Below are 18,282 nucleotides of genomic sequence, written 5' to 3'. Positions count from 1 at the left end.
TGCCTCAGCCTCCCAAGTAGCTGGGACTACTCTCTCTTTTATTTTTTAAGAGATGGGGTCTTGTTCTTGCTCAGGCTAGTCTCAAACTCATGAGTTCAAGCAATCCATCCAGCTCGGTCTCCCAGAGTGCTAGTATTATAGGCATGAGCCACTAGGCCCGGACTCTGTCTTGGTAAGGTTTGAAAATTTGTGTCTTGGCTCACGGTTCCCATGCTTAGCGGTTAGGACGCTGGCCATGGCTAGCAGGTTCCAACCTGGCCCAGGCCTGCCAAACAACGACAACTCCAACAAAAAAATAGCCAGGCACTGTGGCGGATGCCTGTAGTCCCAGCTGCTTGAGAGGCTGAAGCAAGAGAATCGCTTAAGCCCAAGCGTTCATGGTTGCTGTGAGCTGTGACATCACAGCACCCTATCAAGGGCACCATAGTAAGACTCTGTCTCAAAAAAAAAAAAAAAAAAAAGAAAGAAAGAATGAAAAGAAAATCTGTGCCTTGCCCCTATGAATATATATTGACTTCTGCTCAGTTTTATCTTTCCATTCTCTCAGAAGTAATCTTTCTGTTTATATTTTTGTATTATTTTAATTTTGATTAATTTTAAATTAATATTAATAAAATAGTACATGTAATTAGGTTACATCATTTCCATTTGTAAGGTAAGTCTGAATTGTACTTGAGTCTACTTCTTTTTAAGACTAATAGTTTCTCACCCGCTCTAAGATCTCCTTTTAAACTCTCAGGAAATTTGCTTCATCAATTACCATCTTTCTGATCTGTTGCCCTTTTGTCCTCACTGTATCTTTGTATTCAAGCCTATAACATGTTAAAAAATAGAATTAAAAAAAAAAAAATTAGACTAGCCTGAGAAAGGATTGCTTGAGCCCAAGAGTTTGAGGTTGCTATGAGCCATGATGTCAAGGCACCCTCCCCAAAAAGAAAAATATTAATTAAAAAGAGCCTTCAATTTTGCGTCCTTTTCTATCTTCTGCCATCAAGAGCCTTCAATTTTGCATCCTTTTCTATCTACTGCCATCGTTCCCCTCAGGCAAATTTTTCGAAAGAGTGGCTATAATGTGCTGCTCTCAATTCCACAGTTCTTCTCAATTGCTGCTTCTCAAAATACTAGAATTTGATTTAAAATCCTGTCACCCCACTAAAATTGTTTTTGGAGAGGTTTCTAATATTCTCCTAAGTGCCAAAGCCAATACTCACCTCTCAGTCTTTGTTTTATTTAACCTCTCTATAGCAGCTGGCAATATGAATCACTCTTTGCTATGCTGAAATGTTGGCGCTCCCCACGGAACTATCCTGGTCTGCCTTCTCATTTTACATCCTCTTTCTATGGCTTCAGCTATATCCATAAGCTGAACATTCCCAAATTCTGATTGCTAGCCAAGACTAACGTAAGCATTATACCTTTAATTCAGCTATATATAGTATCTATTGCATACACCATATATGCCCAAAACTCGACATTCAGAAATTGAATTCATAATCTTTCTTCTAAAGCTGTTTCTCATATGCTAGTTAACTGTACTGTCTTCTATCTAGCTAGAACGTGGAAGTTATGTAAGACTCCTCCCCAGGGCAACAATTTCCACTGACTTAACAGGGGGGTAAGCCAACAAACATCCTTACTTTTCCACTGCTAAAATGGGGGATAATCACGTCTATTATCATCAACTTTACCAAGAAAACAGTAAGATATATGAAATAATATATTCAAATGCTTGATTAATGTGAAAGAATTTAAAATTCTTCCTTGGTGGTTGAAGGAAGGGCAAGGCCACACTATATCTCTTCCAAATACAGAACAACAGAATCCCCATGACTGCTTCTCTCAACCATGAAAACTCCCAATGTCTGAACATTAAAATTCCCATTGTACTGGGGCTGGCAATGAGTTTCAAAACTTAATTTTTTTAGGATTCTAGTAATGAACATAGAAGATTCAGAATAAAGCTATTTAACTATAATATTTGGGCAGCTTCTGTGGCTCAGTGATAGGGCGCTGGCCCCATATACTGAGGGTGGCAGGTTCAAACCCAGCCCCAGCCAAACTGCAACAACAAAAAACTATAATTATTTATTTCTGTATTAATAGGCTGGATTTAAAAATATGAGTGCCTACCTGCTATGTTCAAAACAGAATGGGAAACACAAAAAGAAGGAAGATTCAGTTCCTGCTTTCAATAAATGTATTATCTAGTTAGAAGATACTAACTTCACACAAATACTATAACATAAAAAAGCCTGTAAGAATAATCAGTGATGTTATATAAAAATTCCCAATTTAAAATAATTAAGAATAAAATTTCAGATTTTCTTGAGAATAAAGAAAAAGAAAATGAAAAACAAACTTTAATCATACGTAATCCAAATAAGAAGCTAGTTTTATTTTCAGTTTTCTAAGGAAATATTGCAAAAATGCAAGATTCTTCCTACTTTACATTTAATTACCTTTATTTGGGACTGGCTTTTTCACTGAGGCCACATGATCTTCAGAGATAGCAAGACGCCTCAAAACATCAGCCAAAGCTGCCTTCAGCACAGTGATTTCATCTTCTTGTTGCTGAACTCGTAACTCAAGAGCTGAGAGCCGATCTTGAACATCAGAAGTACTTGCGGCAGAAATACTATCATCTGTAAAATAAAGAACATATGGAATATTTTTAAAGTAACTGCTTGAGAAGGAATTTCTTTCTAGTAAGAAAAGATATATAGCAGATAAGTCTTTGTTTTTATCAGAAAGAAAACCCAGGGACACCCCATTACGTTTACATAGAATAACTTCCTTCTACAAAGATTTCCATAGCTATTTTCAATGATTTAAAGTGATAAAACTAATAAATTTGACAAATAATTAAAATTATGAAAATTTTATGCATGGTCAAATTTTCCCCATTTTTATATCATCACCTCAATTAGTTTTCTCACCAAAATGTTCCCTAAATACATCGCTTTGTTTATTTCTGAAATAACAAATTTCTGGACATCTGAAAAGTTGTAAGAGAACAAACCATTCAAAGTGTTCTTCTTAATTACCATATTATCATAATTCCCTATGAAAATAAAAAAGGAATACAAATCGCTTCTGTTTTTGTATTAGATGGGGAGTTCATCACCTTCAAGCAACAATGAGAAAGCACTCTTTACTTCTGCCTTCACTGTTACACTCCCGGCCCCCACAGAAGGCAATACTGGTACGTCATTAGAGAAAAAGACCTTTTGTTACTCCTCTCCACTCAACCTCTCTTTAAAAAGGATAGTTTTTATAAAGTGCATAACTTAATATCTCTCTACCTTAGGTATATAATAACAAAAAAGACCATTTTAATAAGGTTTAGCTATAACACAGCAATTGCAAACTATTCTATTTGTTGGATTGATCAGGATCCAATTCATAGAAAGAGCAATTGCTATTGGTTAATTCACTATAAGCAGGGAAATTTAACTGTAAAAAAATACTCTGGGCTCACACTGAGGGGATATTTGGATTATAACATTAAGAGCTGTTTGGACTGGAGTGAGATAATTTAAACTGGGTCAGTCATTCAGACAATAAGGTACAGTGTGCCTTTTTTTCTGGTACTGAAATAATGTGCTATAGATTGTCCTAAACGATTTAATGCAAAGTTTGAGCTAACAAAACAACCACCTCAGCATTTAAAAACCAAAGCTATCACCATTACATTATGTGACAGTAAACAATATTCATATTTAAGAGCATAAGCCAATAGATCTTCCAGTCTTACAAACACGTATACTCTCTTCTGCCTTTTACTGGGTAGTTCAGTGAAGACTGTTTACTTCAAATCTTTGAGAAATACTAGTATTGAAGGGAATTTTTTTTTTTTTTACTTTAGACATCAGATTCTGTTTCATATTAGTTATATAATCTTAGGAAAGTTATTTTAGCTCTTTGAGCCTTAATTTATTCATTTTTAAACAAGATTGTTATGAGGAAGGTGCCTAGAACCTATACAAAGTGCAAAAGATTTAATTTCAGAGCTCTGGACACATTTGTCACATAAAGGTCCATGTGTCAAAACTCTGTGATACTTAAGAAAAGGACTAGTAACAACAATTCAGTCTCTTACCTTAGAAATTTTTGCATTTGAATTGTTTTCCATTTCCATGATGGGCTAGCTGAATTCCAGCTGACCCATACATGCTCTTTGTAAGTGTGCTAGAATGTGGTCACTATTATTTCTGCCCAGAATGCTTTCCTACTCTCCTTCTGATAGAAAGAGGAATAGCAGCTTTTTTCTTTTGAGGAACTCCACCAATTTTAGGTCCTACCTGGGCTCTCAAGCTATGATGACTCACTGTTCCCTCAATCACCCCATCCTATTAGGTTGAACAGTATAAAATGGCCTTGTTATCTGCTATAAATACGACTGTTAACAATTTCATATGGTTCAATCTAATACTACCATGGGATTAGCCAAGAGATATAGATTAGGCCAAATGCAGCCCTTCCAAATTTCCCAGAGACACAGTCCTAGTCTCCTTCTTGGTTCAGCAGCTATAAAGATTCAGTCCTAGGGTGTTAGTAATAAAGAGAGTTTTGACTACCCTGAGTTCCAGTTCTCATCTTTGAAGTCTTGGACCTTCAATTCTGAGAGTTACTCTGACATTTCTCCCACCTAATCATGTAACCTAATAAATTTACTTTTTTGCAAGCCATTACTAGTAAGCCAAAGGTCCTGATTAAGTCAATGAACTATATGAATATACCTTTTTGTTCTCAATTTATAAAGGATGAGCTATATCATAAATAAAATGTTTGTATGATTTCATAAACATGTAACCTATTTAGTTATTTGGGGAAGGAAAAAAGAGCCTAGTGGAAAGATTATCAAACTCTAATGCCAAAGTTATAGTCCTGGGTTTTATTAATAGTACCAACTTGTAACTAACTTTTATCTTTGGCAAGTCACTTAACTTCTATGAACTTTGACTTTTCAAAAAAATGACTAAGGTTTTTTATTTTGTGGAACTTGGAGAGTCACACAAAAGGCGGTTCAGATTGTAAAAATCCTACCACAACCCTATAAGTACTTTAATAGAACACACAGACAATTTTTCAAAGGGTATAACAAATACAAAGTTAACTGTTAACAATGTCCTGCATTCATATTGTGCCTTTCATATTTATTACCTCGTTCCCCTCCTCACATTAACTATATTTTATATTTGAGGAAGCAGCTCAAAAAATTAAACAGCTTGCCCAAGGGCACTGAACTAGTCCTGGTATCTAAGACTCAAACACAATTTAAGCGCCTTTAATTCTACTTCATGCTGATTCTAACAATCTCATGAAGACCAAATATCCTTTCACAAAGTCACTGAAGGGATTTAAGCTACTGAGGGATATAATTAGCCTTTTGTTTTAAAAATATCATTTTGGTTGCTATGTAAAACAGATTGGAACAGGATAAGAGTAAATGCAAGAAGACCAGATGGAGGCTCAGCGCCCATAGCAAACTGGTTACGGCACTGAAGCTGGCAGGTTCAAACCCGACGTGGGCCAGCTAAACAACAATGACAATTGCAACAAAAACATAGCTGGGCCTTGTGGCAGGCACCTGTAGTCCCAGCTACTTGGGAGGCTGAGGTAAGAGAATCGCTTAAGTCCAAGAGTTTGAGGTTGTTGTAAGTTGTGACGCCAAGGCAGTCTACCCACTCTACTGAAGGCGACAGCTTGAGACTCTGCCTTAAAAAACAAACCAAAAAACAAAAACAGTAACCCATGTGAAAGGTGATGATGGCCTAGGCTAGGGTTAAGGTGTCCACATGTCTCAATTTGTCCAGGACAATTATGTATGGGATCTCATTGTAAATATTAACATAAAACCTTTGACTCCCAAGTTCCCTTGTTTGGCTGATCAGGGTCACTCTAGCTAAGGCAACAGCAAAGGAGTAGTTGATCTCCACAGTTCTTTATAGCTCTAAAATTCAATAATCCTTATCTAAAACCTGTCTCTTAACCTTTTCAGAGGTATGAATCTTTTTGAAAATCTCACAAAAGCTATGGTAGAATAATAGGGCATAAACTCTGGGTTAAACTAGGTCTGTTTGCTACTTCCTCATGCTAATTGGTATGTACCGCAGGCTTGGGATGATTAGATCAAATAACACACAACACTATCACATAGGGAGAATTTAGTAAGTTATTATTCTATGGTGATTTTCTTTACCGCACTGTTTATTACTGTTACAAAATCAGGAATGATGGAAAGTTCATGGATTGGGTTAAATAAACTATTATATGTTCTTACCATAGAATACCACACAACAATTAAAAATAATAGGGAAGTGTATAAACTAATAATCTGAAAGACCCACAAGAGAACTTAAACGGAGACAGGAAATTATGAAACAATATACTGAAAAATTTATCTAAATACACATACAATGCACCAAACACACTTCTAAAAATTAAGATATTCTGATGCTCAATAAGATGAAAAAAATAAAAGAAAAAGAAAAACGTCATATTTATAGTTTAGAAGAATACACAAAATAGTAATTGGTTACTTCTGACTAGGAGGGTGAGAAAAGTGGGGATACAAAGATGTGGAATCAACCCAAGTGCCCATTAACACAGTGCCCACCAAACCAAGTGCCCGTAAAGAAAGATGGAGACATGGGTGGCACCTGTGGCTCAAAGGAGTAGGGCGCCCGCCGCATATGCCGGAGGTGGCGGGTTCAAACCCAGCCCCGGACAAATACTACAAAAAAAAAAAAAGAAAGATGGAGACTTTACATCTTTTTTTTTTATTGTTGGGGATTCATTGAGGGTACAATAAGCCAGGTTACACTGATTGCAATTGTTAGGCAAAGTCCCTCTTGCAATCATGTCTTGCCCCCATAAGACTTTACATCTTTTATGTTAACCTGGATGGAGTTGAAAAACATTCTCAAGAGTATCACAAGAATGGAAAAGCAAGTATCTAATATACTCAATTCTAATATGAAACCAGTAGATGAATAAATACATGCCCATATAAGAGAAAAACTCAAACTCAAGTAGGGGGGAACTGGGAGAAGGCAAGAGGATCAGTGTGCTCTCAATTAACAGGCACAATGTAAGGGTAAATGGCATACCTCCTGGGTGAGAGACCCAACTGGGAGTTGGCCTCTACCTAACAAATGCAAACAATGTAACCTAATGGTCTGTACCCCTATAATAAGCAGAAAGAAAAAAAGAAAAAAAAAAGGAAAGGTGGGGATAATGAGAAATTTTAGCTTTCCAGTATATTTCTCTATTACTTAAATTTCACAATAAAAATATATCATATATTACTTAAGTATTTTGTTTAAGCTGAAACAAAATATTTGTTGCTTCTGAAGCATAAGATCTTTAAACATGTTTCTTCCAGAACAGTATACCAATTTTATAAAGGAACATAGGAAGGTAATTAACTTAAATTTGCTCTCAGAGATTACTAAAGCTACAATGGAGACTGATTTACAATTCTACAACCCTTCTCACCATTTTATAGATAAGTAAACTAAGACTCTGAGAAATTAGATTAGTCATCCATGGTCACACAGCAAATTGGAGTCAGAGCTCTTTCCACAGAAGACTCCATGTAGTCAGTGTAATCCATATATTGGCATATGTAAGTGTCCTTTTTTTTTTTGAGATACAGTCTTACTCTATTGCCACAGGCTAGAGGGCCCTGGTGTCATCCTAGCTCACAGCAATCTCCTGGGTTCAAGAATCTCTTGCCTTGGCCTCCTGAGCAGCTGGGACTATAGGCTCATGCCGCTATGCCTGGCTAATTTTCCATTTTTATAATCTTTTTTTTTTTTTTTGAGACAGAGTCTCACTTTCACCCTCAGTAGAGTGCCAACGTCATAGCTCACAACAACCTCACACTCTTGGGCTCAAGCAATTCTCTTGCTCAGCCTCCTAAGTAGCTGGAACTACAGGCACCCACCACAATGCCTGGCTGTTTTTTGAACCTGCGAGCTCAGGCAATCCACCTGTCTCAGCCTCTGAAACTGCTAGAATTATAGGCATGAGCCAGCCTTAATTTTCCTATTTTTAGTGGAGATGGGGTGTTGCTCTTCCTCAGGCTGGTCTTAAATTCCTGAGTTCAAGTGATTCTCCCACCCCAGTATCCCAGAGCGCTAGGATTATAGGTGCAAGCCAACATGCCTGGCCTGTCTATATAGTTTTAACAACTCACTTAGAATAGCTCCCTTTTCTCTGTCTAGCTTCCCCTTTCTTAAACATATAGCCTAAAGGTAATTTTACACAATTATTTTAAAAGTGATTGTGTGCATGGCATGAAACAAAGTTTGTGTATACTGAACTATCAGAAAGCATGACTTTGAATTTATATGCTGATAAGCAATCATTTTCTTACACTTATGCACCCGTAAGTACTTAATAGGAGTAAGTATGAGATACTATTAATACAGTGAAAAACTGTGTTCATCGTAAGTATGCAGCACAGCAGCATTACCAGAACACTTGTATCAGCTGTTAACACCAACAAACAACAATAGGCTTTCAGTCTCCACTCAGGTTGCTGTGTTTTGATAAAAAGGTTACTGTGCACTGTATTTTATTTTTTTTAGGAGAAGAAACATCAGAAGCATTATGGGGGAACAGGAATAAGCAGGCGTGCTGCTGGATGGCTTTTTTTTTTTTTTTTTTGCAGTTTTTGGGTGGGGCTGGGTTTGAACCTACCACCTCCGGCATATGGGGCCGGCGTTGTACTCCGTTGAGCCACAGGTGCTGCCCTGCTGGATGGCTTTTAAAAATGTTTCTTCCAGAGTCATCTATCTGCCTCCTTAACATCAGTTTTTGTCTTAGAAATTTTCTTTGATTTTATAGACTGACATGATTTCTTGTTCCATTATGAATACATGTCACTCTAGTCTTCAATAAGTCCATCACACATTTTCACTACGTAGCAAGACCAATCCCTCCTCCTCCTCAGCCTCAACGTGAAGATGAGGATGAAAACCTATAAATGATCCACTTCCACTTAATGAACAGTAAATATATTTTCTCTTCCTATGATTGTCTTAATAACATTTTCTTATGATTTACTTTTTTGTAAGAATATGGCATATAACATATATGACACCCAAAATATGTATTAATCAACTGTATTGTTAACAGAAGGGTTTTCTTCAGCAGTGGTCCATTAGTAAATAACTGCTGGGGGGGTCTAAAGTTATATTCGGATTTTCAATTGCATGAGGGTAGGCACCTGTAGTCCCAGCTACTTGGGAGGCTGAGGCAAGAGAATCACTTAAGCCCAAGAATTTGAGGTTGCTGTGAGCTGTGATGCCACGTTATTCTACCAAGGCTGACATAGTGAGTCTCTGTCTCAAAAAAAAAAAAAAAAGAAAGAAAGAAAGAATTACTGATTTAAAAAGAAAAGAAAAGAAAATATCACTGATGAAGAGAGGTTGGGACAGCCAATAATGGGCAGACTGATGAAAACACTGCAAAATTTCATCAAATTGTGCATCAAAACGCTAACTATGAGAAGCACAGCAGACCAAGTAAACATTAATAGAGAACAGAAAACCTTAACTAAAAATCTTGGCTCGAGAAAGGTATGGGTTTTGAATCTCAACAATGCACCAGCTGACACAGCACTGTCTGTAAAGGAGTTTTTAGCCAGTAAACTAATTAATAACCGTAGTAGAACCCCCTCCCTACTGGTCTGGCCCCCAAAGACTTTTTTCTTGACCTGAAGATAAAGGAAATATTACAAGAAAGACACTTTGATGACATTCAAGACTTCAAAGGTAACACGAGGACAGCTCTGACGGCCATTCTGGAAAAAGAGTTCCAAAATTGCTTTGAAGGGTACATAGCTTCCCAAAGGGAATACTTCAAAGGTGACCATAGTGATATTCAGCAATCAGGTATGTAGCACCTTTTCTAGGATGAATAACAGCTAGCTCTTTTCCATGCCAGACCGCATATTACACCAGGACGCAAAGATGTTCGGAGCTAAATTTAGGACCATTTTGCCATAGCAGAATAACATTAGCATCCAGGTCTCCTGGCCTAATGTAGTTGTCTCATCTCTTTATTTTTACTGATGAAATAATTTCTCATTTAATTTTTGGTTCTTAGATCAATTCCAGATTGGTAGAGTTGCCCTGTAAGTGACCTGTGGATAAATGAGGTATCAGAATATACATGGTAGGAGGGGTTTCTGGTTATGGCTAAGATTGAGAATGTACCCCCTTCCCATATTTTCCCCTAATTACAACTAAAATTTCTGGAAAAAATGCATAAAGCAAGTTTTGAAAAATTTGAGATCTCTGAAGAGTAAATATTAGCTTGTGAACTACAAAGGGAAATCAAACTTTGAAGACTGACCAAAAAGGTAATGAGTTTCTGGGTTTTTATTTGTCCCATATCGCACAGCTCACACTCTAGAAATTCAAATCCCAGAACTGTAATACAGAAACATTTCCAAATAAAACTCTTTCTTCTGACCAGAAGACTGAAAGGGGGGTGCCGCAGGAAGCCCTTTTGATTTTCCCAGCCACACATGCCCCAGTCATAAAGCTGCAGCACAGCAGCAGTGGTGCCAGGAGGACAAGCGCTCTGCATGCTCCTTTGCCCTCGATGGATCACAACACAAGGGTAAAGACCCAGATTTCTAGCAAGAGCACAGGGCAAGGAAGTCCTTGAGATCCTGAGAGCATAGGGAAGATTACAGAGTGGAGGGAGCTACACAAAGGGAACCTTTAAACTTATGAATGAAATCTTAGGGTCATCCTCTAAGCTCTAAGTACACAGAAACAACTGGAATCAATACAGCAAAGGTTTTGAGAATTGCTAAGGGCGTAGACCACTGCCTAGGTCCTGGACTGGCTTTTGCATGGTGCACATGCCAAACACTTTTAAAACTAAACTGACATTAGAATTACAGCACAGGCTAGGAATTGTGCTCTGAACTATCTACCTAATAAAATGCAATCAGCATCAACATTCTCCAAAAGATTTTAATAGGACCTAGAATCCAATATAATATTTAAAATGTCCCGGACAATCTAAAATTAATTGACAGTAAGAGAACTAGGAAAACCTAAAAAACACTTAAGGAGAAAGACAATCAACAGACACTGACCATGAAATGACAGATATTGGAATTATCAAATAAAAACGTTAAAGACCCTACTGATATTGCTAAAACAAAACAGAACAACAGAACAACTTTAAAGCAGTAATCACAGCCATGGTCCATGAAGCAAGGATAGCATTCTTAAAATAAATGGAATAATGGAAGTTTTTAGCAAAGAAACAAATCATAAAACTGCAAATGTACTAAAAGTGATGGGCATACCAAAAACCCAGACTTTACCACTGTACAATATTTACATGTAATAGAATTTAGCTTTGTACCCCCAGACCTATTTTTAAGAATTAAAAATAAATAAATAAAAATAAAAATCCACAAAGGGAGAAAAGTGTCAAATGGGAAATTTAGAACTGAAAAATAACAAATTTTTAAAAATACTGAAGGGGCTCAAAAGCGGAATAGACAATAGGGATCAGGAAATTTAAAGATAGAAGTTATGCAATCTAAACATCTTAGAGGGGAAAAAAATGACAGAGCCTCATGTCCCATATATGTGTCACTGGACTCCCCAATGAAAAAGAGAAAAAGATTCTAGCAAAAAAAGAAAAAAGTAAAGAAATAATGAGTGAATTTCCCAAATTAAGTTAAACTAAAATTTATAAATTCATTTAAATTATACAGTTGACCCTTGAACAACACAAGTTTGAACTGCATGGGTCCAGGTATATGTGAATTTTCTTCCACCTGTCACCCCTGAAACAAACCTCTCCTCTTATTCCTCCTTCGCCTACAAAGTATGTGAGAATCGACTTTTTATGTTATCAGTAATGCCTGTGGTCAACAGCAGGCTATTAGTAGCCTGGATTTTTGACTGCAGGGGGCTTACTGTCCCTAATCCCCACATTGTTCAAAGGTCAAATGTATACTAAAGTCTCTCTCTCTACCACTTACAAAACTAAAATCCAAGGAGAATAAAGAATTAAGAGCAAAATTTTAGAATCTTTAAAAAACAAGAGAATATCTTTATATCCTACAAGTAGGGGGAATTTTCCTAAACAAGATACAAAAACAAACAAACAAACAAAAAAACTACTCATAAAAGACTGACACTTAACTGAGAATTCAGAATGTATGCTCACAGAAAGACATGATAAAGAGAAAATGCAGTCCACGAACAGGGAGAAGATAGTTGCAACACATAAAACCAAAAAGGATTAGTATCCCAGGGTAAAGAATTCCTCCAAATCAGTAAGACAAACAGTCCTATAGGAAAATACTGGTAAAACAAATGACTACACACCTCATGAAACACGAAACATAAATAGCCAATGAACATACAAAATGAGGCTCAAGCACCTCATGAATAATCCTGGAAAGGAAATTTTAAACCATATGAAATAAAGTTTCACACACAGATTGCCACCAGATTGGCAAAAAGTTTAAAGTGTGACTGTATCAAGTACGCCCCAGAATGTGGAATCACCCAAACTCTCATACATTATTGGTAGGAAGTAACTTGTTTCAGTGACTTGAAGAGGGCCAAAAACCTTGGCAATATCTAGTAAAAGTAAAGATGCACACATCCTATGACCCAACAATTTCACTCTTAGGTATACAGACCTTGACCTATAGCAGGAGTCTGCAAACTTTTCTGTAAAGGGACAGATACTACTTTAGGATTTGCAGACTACACAGTCTATGCAACAACTACCCAGATGTTCCTTTGTAATACAAAAATAGGTATAAATATATAAATGAAAGGGTGTGCGTATGTTCCAGTATAACTTTATTTACAAAACAGATGGGAGACAGTCTCCCAATCTCTTCTCTACAGAAACTCTTGCAGACATACATTAACAAGAGATGTTCAAGAATATTCACAGCAGAGGCTGGGTGTGGTGGTTCGGGCCTGTAACCCTAAGCACTCTGGTAGGCCAAGGTGAGTGAATCACCTGAGCTCAGGAGTCTGAGACCAGCCTGAGCCAGAAGAGTGAGACCCCATCTCTAAAAAAAATAGCCAGGCACTGTGGCGGGCGCCTGTAGTCCCACCTACTCAGGAAACTGAGGCAAGACAATCACTTGAGCCCAAGAGTTTGAGGTTGCTGAAGGCACTCTACTGAAGGCAACGAAGTGAGACTCTGTCTCAAAAAAAAAAAAAAAAAAAAATTTTTTTTTTTTTACAGCACTGTAGTTCACCACAGAAATAAACAAGAAATAACCGAACTATAAAATGAATAAACTGCAATATAAACAATCAACAGAATATTAAAAATAAACTATGTTATATGCAACATCATGCATGACTCTCAGGAACATGAGCGTAGAAGGTAAATCAAGTAAAATTTATATAAAATTCAAAAACAAACAAAAGTAATTAATACAATGTTTAGACTAAAGCTATTTTTAAAAAACCCAAGGGACTGATGTGCAAAAACTTTTTGGACAGAAGACAGGATAGGAAGGACACCCACAATTGAACACCTATATAATTAAAACATATATTGTATGCTTGGGGGCGAGGGAAGTTGGATGATTTTTCTCTGCTGTAAAAAGTAGATGAGAGATATGATGACTAGACTACACAAATAATTTACTCACTTAATTTTTTTGAGAAAATAAATCTATTTTTGCAAATTAAATTCCAAAACAGAGAAAAATTAAGTTATACTTCCAAAGAACTTTGGGGCTTTGTGGCATAAAAAAGCCCCAAATGGTCTTTATGATAGTTTTGAGAGTTAATGGTATGACCCTAAGATTGTTACCTATGAACCCATGAAAAAAAAAAACAGTTCTTCATTTCATAAAGGTACATAATATGAAATACAATACTATCCCAAGAACAAGTATTTTAAAAACTTAAAATGATCTCCTTATCTCCCATTCCTAAAGCACTTAAGACAAGACACTGGGCAGGCCTCATTTGGTAGAATGATAATGGCAGAAGATTAGAAGATTAAAGGAGTTAATGTGGGTGAAGACCCATGAGAAATCAGTAACAATGCACAGTGTATAGTTGGGTATTTTTTTTTTTTTGCTTTTTGCTTTTTTTTTGCAGTTTTTGGCTGGAGGGCCAGGTTTGAACCTACCACCTCCTGTGTATGGGGCCAGTGCCCTACTCCTTTGAGCCACAGGCACCTTTTTTTTAATGTCAGTAGCCTAAAGGATTATCAGCAGGGAACTGATTAAACAAATATTATACTATGGTATATTACACAGGTGTAGCTCTTTAAAAAGAGGATGTACATTTATAATCACAAGTAAGTTTAGCAGGCTTAACATACTATAGAGAGAGAGAAAAAAAGAAGAAAATAACTTTGATACTCTAGTCCTACCTGTGCAGAACTATATATCCATAAGTATAAATACAAATGCAAACATACTGAGAGATCAGAGATGTATTTCTTGAGAAGTGGGACTTCAGGGGGTTTTCCCTTCCGTATACTCTTATTTCAGATACATTTTTTTACATAAAAAACTTTGTGGTGGCAGCGCCTGTGGCTCAGTGAGTAGGGCGCTGGCCCCATATACCAAGGGTGGTGGGTTCAAACCCAGCCCCAGCCAAACCGCAACAAAAAAATAGCCGGGCATTGTGGCGGGCGCCTGTAGCCCCAGCTGCTCGGGAGGCTGAGGCAGGAGAATCGCTTAAGCCCAAGAGTTAGAGGTTGCTGTGAACCCTGTGACGTCATGGCACGCTACTTGAGGGTGGTACAGTGTGACCCTGTCTCTAAAAAAAAAAATAAATAAATAATAAAAAAATTAAAAAAAAAACTTTGTAAACAAAATAGAAATTATTTTCCCAATTAAAAAAAAAGCAAAGCAAATTTAGAATGTGTTATAAACCTATTTAGTAATGTACCTAAATTTTCAGTTTAAATTTGGTTAATTTTTATGTCTGGCAAATAAAAATATTTCTGTAATAGTATAAATACTACAATATTCAAAAGGAATATTCTCAAATGCATTAGACACACAAAAATCAACACAAAGGAAGACCTGTCCTTTAAACATTATTTCTTTCTTTTTTTTTTTTTTTGTAGAGACAGAGTCTCACTGTACCGCCCTCAGGTAGAGTGCCGTGGCGTCACACGGCTCACAGCAACCTCTAACTCCTGGGCTTCTGCGATTCTCTTGCCTCAGCCTCCCGAGCAGCTGGGACTACAGGCGCCCGCCCCAACGCCCGGCTATTTTTTTGTTGCAGTTTGGCTGGGGCTGGGTTTGAACCTGCCACCCTCGGCATATGGGGCCGGCACCACTGTATACAGTTACTGTTTTTCCTCCTTGCAACTAATAAGCAATATGTGGGGTGAAATTTAAGACTATGCAGACATCCTGCTCCTTATCAAAATAGCCCCCTACATTTAGCATCTATTGCTGAGTCCCATCTGAACCAATCTTTTATTATAATGGCTAGCAAAATAATCATATGAATTTATTATAACGGCTAGCAAAATAATCAGATGAATTTTAAAGTTAAATAGACATCAATTTTTTTTTCATACCCAGATCCATTAGACATAAATGCTCAGTCTTCTCCAATTTAGGAACACTATAATGCAATGGTTTGAAAATCAAGATTAGAATAATCGGAGGTAGCTTTGAGGAAAAAAACAAAAAATGTACTTGAGACATGACTTAAAGACTGGACATACTTTAAGTAGCTTAATAAGGAAGTGGAGAGCATGTCAAGAAACAGACAACTCCAACAAGAAAGCTAAAAGAATATGGTAAATACACTTTTTTTTTTTTTTGGTAGAGACAGAGTCTCACTGTACCGCCCTTGGTAGAGTGCCGTGGCGTCACACAGCTCACAGCAACCTCTAACTCTTGGGCTTACGCGATTCTCTTGCCTCAGCCTCCCGAGCAGCTGGGACTACAGGCGCCCGCCCCAACGCCCGGCTATTTTTTTGTTGCAGTTTGGCTGGGGCTGGGTTTGAACCTGCCACCCTCGGCATATGGGGCCGGCGCCCTACTCGCTGAGCCACAGGCGCCACCCTTAAACATTATTTCTTAAAAAACAAAACCTACAATTGATTTTTCACACTAGTAAATTCATATCAGAAAGCATTTTGGAACTTTAAAACTATTATCATTGTATTGTTCTTAACTGGAACTGGCTTTCTTCAAATACTACTGCATAAAGACAGAAATATTTAAGTACTATATCAAGAAATCAAGGTACTGTGTGTTCTACAACACCTAAAACTTTCATAAAAACACAGCAGCACTTATGGAGATATATTTGTTATTCCTGCAGGAATTAATGCTTCCTTTTTAATAGTCTACTTCTAACAGTAAAAATTTTCTAGTAAGGCATTTTATATCAAAATAGCACTCTGTACCCCATAAATATGTACATTATGTCAGTTTTAAAAGATTAAGAAATTAAAATAAATTAAAAAATAAGGTATTTTTACTGTTAAAGCTTAAGCATTTTATTTCTTTAGTACTAAACAATACGAATTAAATCCAGTTAGCAGTAAGATTACAGGCAGTCCCCACATTACAAATATCCAAATGACATTCAACTCACATGAATGTAGGCTATTACGTGTACAGGTAATAGGTAAACGTACCTTTTCTAAATTACATACATTTTCAACTTAAGAACACACTTATAGAACCTATCTTGTTCATAACCCAGGGACTGCTGATACATGAAATAAGACTAATTTCTGGCCTCAACGAAATAAAACACTTTATGTTGACTTGTTTTTTATTTTTAAATAGTTTGATTTTTCCTTGTAAAATATTTTTATTAAAAATCATCCACTAGCATAAATTATAAGAGAAAATTATGTTAAGTAAAAAATAAGAAATTTTGATACTATATGCCCAAGGAACTTTACTTCCTTCTAGAATTCATTCATAATTAAAATACGTTTTTTCAAAGTCTTAATTTAACACAATTAAAAATAGATATTCAGATAATTCTGTTTGGGATAAAGTTTTTTGGTTAGACTTCACAGAAGCAAAAGTCAAGGTTAATTGTACAATCTTTGATTTACTATTATTTAAGAGAAGTGCTTTTAAATTATTTTCCATTAAAAGCTGTTTTTTGGGCAGTGCCTGTGGCTCAGTGGGTAGGGTGCCGGCCCCATATACCAAGGGTGGCGGGTTCAAGCCTGGCCCCGGCTGCTGGGGAAGCTGAGGCAAGAGAATCGCCTAAGCCCAGGAACTGGAGGTTGCTGTGAGCTGTGTGATGCCACCGCACTCTACTGAGGGTGATAAAGTGAGACTCTGTCTCTACCAAAAAAAAAAGCTGTTTTTATTTTTTTCCTTTAAGGATAATATATATTATATACATGACCATCTGTTTTGAGGGGCAAAGCAAACTCTGCCCTCTCAACAGAAATAGATTTCTTTGGTGAGTAGTTAAAAGTACTATATAAAAGTTTGTAAGCAAATGATTATGACATTGTTGACAGATACATTTAAAAGGAAGGGAGGAGCAGGGGATCTAGATTCATTCTCAAATCCTCAGACTTCTTTGTTACAAGTAACAAAATCTGTGATACAAGTCTGGACTCTTAGGAAAGAAGAGATGTGTTTTCAGTGCAGAAGTTGGTACCTGAAGAGGAGCCACAAACTGAAGCGAGATCAGATAAGCTGTCTTCCATTCTTGCCACTTACCTTACAAGCAATATAAACCAGCCCTGTCTACGTTTCCTGCTGCCTTACCAGATAATTCCAAGGCAAATCCCAGCTCTCTAAATCTCACAACATACTTTATATTCTGAGGAAATCCTCTTGGTCCAGATGGCCTATTACAAAGCACTTCTATGTCGGCACAAATAAAACTTAAGATAGCTCTTCTGCCCCTTTGCTCTCTGAACTAAACAAAAGTTTACCTATTCATAAAGGGAGACAAACTGAAAGAGCAAGCACACACGCAAAAGAGGATCAGATACAGCCAAAAACACTTTGGCTGTTTGGGGAATGGCTAAACTGCAGGCAGCAGAAACCTATGAATTTATACACTACATGAATATTCACTATAGTAGTTTGGTTGTCTTTGAGCACTACATTTCTGGTCTTCTTTAAACTAGTTAATAATACATGTAATAGGTACTACTGCTTCAAATATAAAACCCAGTCTTTGCCTTCTGAAACTGAACCACAAAACATACTAAATAGTTTCTACATATTACAAGGTTTAAAGTCACCAGAGTGAGTATGTTTTCTAATAGGAAATACAATAAACAACA

The 18,282-nt window shown here is 36.9% G+C and overlaps 1 protein-coding gene across 6 annotated transcripts in view; it reads right to left on the bottom strand.

The window, feature by feature from the left end:
* Nucleotides 1-18,282, bottom strand: part of EML4 (EMAP like 4) — a 259,337-nt gene that overhangs the window by 88,560 nt on the left and 152,495 nt on the right. For 5 of the 6 annotated variants that reach the window (XM_053587443.1, XM_053587447.1, XM_053587444.1 and 2 more), the window contains one exon: nt 2,460-2,642. The exons of the other annotated variant lie outside the window; for it this stretch is intronic. In XM_053587443.1, coding sequence (XP_053443418.1) covers nt 2,460-2,642 — 183 coding nt within the window. The remainder of the gene's footprint in view (nt 1-2,459; nt 2,643-18,282) is intronic. 6 annotated transcript variants of the gene reach the window in all.

Source organism: Nycticebus coucang, chromosome 4 (genome assembly GCF_027406575.1).
Source record: "Nycticebus coucang isolate mNycCou1 chromosome 4, mNycCou1.pri, whole genome shotgun sequence".
NCBI classification, from domain to species: domain Eukaryota; kingdom Metazoa; phylum Chordata; class Mammalia; order Primates; family Lorisidae; genus Nycticebus; species Nycticebus coucang.
Note: the sequence above shows the minus strand (reverse complement) of the source record. Positions and strands in the feature narration are given on the sequence as shown.